The 5,600-nt window shown below is 36.5% G+C and overlaps 2 protein-coding genes across 2 annotated transcripts; both read right to left on the bottom strand.

Moving 5' to 3' along the window:
• Window positions 1–760: 760 nt before the first annotated feature.
• MONOS_14099c2 (uncharacterized protein) lies at window positions 761–1,216 on the bottom strand (the record flags this gene model as incomplete). Its single annotated transcript, XM_067866872.1, has 1 exon — window positions 761–1,216. One exon carries the CDS (start codon window positions 1,214–1,216, stop codon window positions 761–763), a length of 456 nt encoding a protein of 151 aa, XP_067720425.1.
• Window positions 1,217–2,643: 1,427 nt separating this feature from the next.
• Window positions 2,644–5,106, bottom strand: MONOS_14100 (uncharacterized protein; the record flags this gene model as incomplete). The annotated part of the gene is made up of 1 exon (XM_067866875.1): window positions 2,644–5,106. The coding sequence occupies one exon, from the start codon at window positions 5,104–5,106 to the stop codon at window positions 2,644–2,646; it is 2,463 nt and encodes an 820-aa protein (XP_067720424.1).
• Between the last annotated feature and the right edge of the window lie 494 nt (window positions 5,107–5,600).

Genomic DNA, 5,600 nt, shown 5'->3' with positions numbered 1-5,600 from the left:
AAATGTTATTGAAATCTCCATGAAAAAGATATCCTCTTTCATCGCTTTTATTTATCCTCTCATATTTACAAACATTTGAGTGTATCTGACTTAATATTCCTTCTGCATGTAGCTCATCAACAAAAAGGCTGAAAGAAATGAGAATCGTTGAAAGGAAGAGAACTTGTATTGCACGATGAAGTCAAATTTCTTGTCAAAGAAAAGAAAGAAGAAAATGAAGGTGCTTTGGAGAAAGGCACAGTTTGTAATGAATTCCATAACAGTGGAACAATCGAAGACACAGGCTTGAAAGTCATGCGTCCGCTATCAGCGTATCTTATAGATCCAATTCTGTCTTCTTTGTTTCCCTTCAGAAAGTTCACGTTCTTATTCGTCCACTTTGCATTCTGCATAAAGCGTAAGTACGTGTTTGTGAGAGTGATTCGTTTCAGCAAAAGGGAGACGGCTTTTGAGAGAAGAACTGACTGCAGCGAATGCGACGGCGTTGCGGACAGTTGGTCAAATGGGATAATCGTTACAACTTCGGTTTCAGCTGCGTTCAATCTATTGATTTGCTTATTTTAAAAAAACTTTATTTCTTTTTCTCCTAGATTTATTTTTTCTTATCCATCTGCCTCTTCCGCTGCTGCAACATATCTGTCTCCTGTTTTGCCATCTCTTTCGCCATATCAGTCTGCTGCTCTGCCTTTATTTTCATTTTGCTCGGCTGCACAAGCTGCATCTTCAATACGTTTTTTGAAACTTTCGATGTATGATCAAGTCACCTCGCCTGCTCCAGCGCTGCCTCTGCCCTCTCCTCTGCCGCCTGCTGAATCCTCGTCCTCTCCAGCGCCATCCGCTCCTGCGCTGCTCGTCTCGCCTCGTAGTCATCCTTCCTCCGCGCTGCCAGCTCCCTCACAAGCTTCCGCTCTTCTCGCCGCAGCTTCTGCTCTGTCTCTGCAATACACTGCAGGATCTCCAGAAAGCCCTGCATCTCCCTCATCCGTTCAGCCATCAGCTGGATCTGCCACCGCTTCTTCTTGTCCCGTTCTTCTTCCTTCATCTGCAGCGACTCTTCGTCGTCTTCATCACCAACTTCACTCAGCTTTTTCGCAAAAATCTGCTGCCGCTTCTTTAGCTCATCACGTTCCTTCGCAAACTGCTTCTTTGCCCGACTTTCTTTCAAGTTCACTTCTAACTTCATTCGTGCTGTCTCCGCTCTCCGCTGACGTCTCATCTCTTCAAGCAGCTTGTCACTTCAGCTTTAAATGAATTCATTTCAAAGAGCTTATTTGAATTAACCAAAACAAATGAAAGATAACTGTTGAAAACTTTATTAAAGAATAACCTAATTCTGAAAACTTTGAAATTAATTGAAACTTCAAAAGAAATTAATATTTCTTTCTGTTTGTGAAAAAAATAAAACCCTTCATTTGAAGCATTGGTTAAAGAACAACAACATTGCAAAATCGATTTCCTTTGGTCTCTCATTCTTGCTTTCAAATCACCAAAATCAAATGTCTGCGGTTTCAATGAAATGAGACACATGCGCCAATGAAATAATAGTTTTTTCCATAAAGATTGATCGTAAAGATCACGTTCCATAAATCCAAATCACATTGTGATGTAATGCTATCTTCTCTTTTTTTCTTTTTTTCTTTCTTTCATCCAAAATGGCATAAAGAAATGGCTTCACAGCATTAGAATCATTGAGTGAATTGTTGTTTGTTTTTCATTTAAATAAGGTTTGACTGACTTTTTTTCACCAAATACATTTTTCACTGTATTTTAATGAATTCAATTTCTTTACACTTCTTTTCTCTTTATATTAGTTTAATGCAAATATTAAGTGCTGTATCAGTTCCCGTTTTGATGGTTTTATTGTTTCAAAAGAAAAAATGTCACTGAAAATTGTATGTTTTCATTTTTGTTTCATTTTTTCATTTTTAAGTTATATTCAACAATGCTTTATTTATATATTCGTTTATTATTAATTCAATAATCATATTTAACAATTTTTAAACTTCAACAAATATTAAATCGTTTGTTTTTTGTGAATATATGATCGATTTTTTCATATATACCCCAACTCGTTGATCTTTTTATTTTTTGTTGATCTTTTCTATCAATTTCAACTCTTTTTTCATTTTCATAACTTTTTTTGCAACTTTTTTTAATTTTCACTATCTAATTACTAATATCATATATAACTTTATTTCATCTCATAAGTTCAGTGAAACAACGAGGTGCAAAGGGGAATAGGTCAAAGCTGTTGCAAGCAGCCGGGAAGGTGGGTGGGAAGGCTGACTTGCTGCAGTGAAACAACGAGGTGCAAAGGGGAATAGGTCAAAGCTGTTGCAAGTAGCCGGGAAGGTGGGTGGGAAGGCTAACTTGCTGCAGTGAAACAACGAGGTGCAAAGGGGAATAGGTCAAAGCTGTTGCAAGTAGCCGGGAAGGTGGGAATTATGGCAGGAGGGATGGAGGGTGGGCAGGTGGGCACACATTTTTGTAAAACCTCTTTTGTTCACTTGGGTTTGTATTTTTTCCTTTTATTTTCATAATAACTAATTTTATGTTTTTTATTTTAATTATCATTATGTGTATTGATATAAACGTGATATGAAAAACATTAAATACGTATGATTTTTATTTTCTTCTGTCTATCTAACTGTCCATACTTCTTGTAATTCTCTTTCCATTTCCTTTTAATATTATGCAAATATTTTCTGCATAATAATCGACATATTCATCATCTTCTTTTCTTTTTCTTTTATTGACTCTCTTTCTTTTCAACGCTTTTATTTCATTCACATAGGTTGACAACAATGAAGGGGCAGAAGCTGAAGCTGATGATGATGATGGAGTTGTGTCTGAGGCTGAAGCTGAAGTCGATGATGATGATGATGGAGTTGTGTCTGAGGCTGAAGCTGAAGTCGATGATGATGATGATGGAGTTGTGTCTGAGGCTGAAGCTGAGGCCGATGATGATGGTGATGGTGTTGTGTCTGAGGCATAAGAAGTGGATGAAGAATAAAGGTTTGTTGCAATATTTTCGTCTATATGCAGTATTTCTTTTAATGTTTGCGGTTGTCTCTTTTTCAATTTTCCTTTCTTTATCATATGTTTGATGTGATCGTGGATATTGTGCCATGACCTGAATATGAACTCTTTGTTTATTTCTGTTATTGTTTTTTTTTCAACCTCATACATTCTTTTAACTTTTTCATCATCTTCCTTTGTCCATTTAATTCTGCAAACATTGTTTTTCTCATTTCTTTTTCTTTTGTCAAACGTTAATTTCTTCTGATCGATTTCATTTTTGTCTGATAATTCCTTCTCATTATCTTTGTCATTCTCTTCATTCATGTTGCTTTTTTCCTTTTCTTTGTTATCTTTCAATTTCTTTTTCTCATATTTTCTCACGATATTAGTTGATGTGTTTATTTCTGCATGATTGCAAAATTCTTCAGCTGTTATATAGGGGTCTGCAATGTGCATAAACAGTTGTTGCTTGATGTAATTTCTCCAACAAAAAACAGCGCAGTTTGTTCGAAGAGTTGGGGTTTGCTTTTTTTTCCCCTTATATTCAGTCATTGCCATTTTTTGTTTTATGAAATCATTTAATTCCATATTCTCTGCGCACATTCCAACGGACCCGCTTCTTATGTATCTGGCTTTCTTTGCTTTCTTGACTTCTTCTTCTTCAAAAAATATCTTCATTCTTTCTTCAACTTTCTCTTTATATTTCTCGTACGGATTCTTCTCATTCCCTTCCTTCATCTTCAAAACTATTCCATGAAACATTTCTAACTCCAACAACGTTTCATCCATTTCACTTTCATTTCTTCCCTCTTTGTATGGCATCACCAAACGTGATGAAACAATTGCCCTTCTTGCCACGTTCTTTATATATGTCATTTGGGCCAACCTGTATGGGACCCAACCAGCAATCAGCGCAGTCTTCTCAAGCACTGCCTTCTTTGAATCTTCATTTTTTCCACTCTTTATGAGGGCGGAGCATATGAATCCGCTTCGTAAAGAGTGGAAACTGAAGAGATTCCGGGGATATCCAGCATTCTCGGCCCTCTGCTTGAATCTTTCTCTCATCACATCTGTGGAGATTGGCCAAACAGGCCTTTCTCCATCAACTTCTTCTTTCTTTGTCATCCACTCACTCAATCTGACACCAACGCTTTTTTTCAGGTGCAAAGAAAACCAGTACACAGCATCATCGTCGCTACGACTCTCCTCCTCTCCTTCGATTGTGACGTGATGGTTCCAATGCGAGGAACCTTTTGTCCTGTTGTAACAAAGTGTAACAAGAAGTTTGTTTGTTTCCTTAGACTGTATTACTCTTTTTATGTCACTCATTTTTAGGCTAGATAATGTAATGGCTCTTGCACCAGTTTGAACTCCAATTAGATACAGAGATGCTTCCAAATATTTGCTTTCTAGCTCATCAGGGAGATTATGGACTATTCGAGCAACGTCCGAAATCAGCGCAGGTTCCCTTTCTTTTCCCTTTTTGTTCACTTCTTTGTCGTTTCTTAAATTTCTTATTGCTTCATTTATTGCTGCGTTTGTCTTGCTATTAATCTTTTTTCCCATTTTTTCTATATTTATTCTTTTTATAGAAGGGGTGATAACGTGCACAATGCTTGTCAATGAGTAGAAACATTCTTTACCGCAGAAAAGAATGAATCCCTTTGCGACTAATGGATGAAGAGGCCATATTGGGCACTCAACAAGCTTGCTCCACGTTTGCAGCAATCTTTGCACCCATGCATGCTTTCGAATAGTAGCGTCAGACCACAATGGACTTGGCTTCATGTACTGGAGAGCTTTTTCCTTTCCAACTCTTTTTGCAGCCAAGTCCATCCTTGTGGGGCGAAGGTATGGATTTTGTTCCGAAATGAAGTCAGTGAATGCGGATCCGCTTGACTGAGTAGAAGAACCGAATGAGAGAGTTTGAGAGGAAGTAAAAGAAAAAGGGATTTCTGTTTGTGTGGAGTGATTTGAGTAGAATATTTTTCTTAATGATGAATCTGATTCGTTTGATTGATAAGAGAAAACACTCTCTTCTTCATTTGAATCTGCTTTTTCAAGGTTCTGAAAGAATAATTCCATTTTATCTTTTCCCAATCTTTGAACAGATGTTATGTTCAAAGATGATATATCATCCTCTTCTAAATCTTCGTCATCTTCATCATCTGAGCTGCATTCATCATTGTCATTTTCGACATTTGAAGGTTTTTCAATTTCTTTTTCATTTTCCTCATTTCTATCATTTTTTTCAACATTGCATAATAAATCTTCGTTTGTGAGTGTTGTTTTATAAAAACGGGATGAAGAGGGAGTTGAAGTTACATTGTTAGCATTTTCAAAACTTGTTTTTTGTAAACATTTGTTCTTTTTTGTTGGTGTTTGAATTTGTAATGAACTGTTCAGTGATTCCGTATTGTTTAAAGAACACCTGCAAAAATGATTTTTCACATTTTGACATGAAGATTTTTTATTTGGTGTCATTAATTCATTCATCAACTCAACAACTTTGGAGCATATTTCTTTTCTTTTTTCCAACTCATAATCTTCTTCATCAATTGAATTTTCAAGTGAATTTT

The sequence above is a fragment of the Monocercomonoides exilis genome (genome assembly GCF_001643675.1).
Source record: "Monocercomonoides exilis strain PA203 chromosome Unknown scaffold54-601524, whole genome shotgun sequence".
Classification (NCBI taxonomy): Eukaryota; Preaxostyla; order Oxymonadida; family Polymastigidae; genus Monocercomonoides; species Monocercomonoides exilis.
The sequence above is the reverse complement of the archived record's forward strand: the minus strand, read 5'-3'. Positions and strand labels throughout refer to the sequence as shown.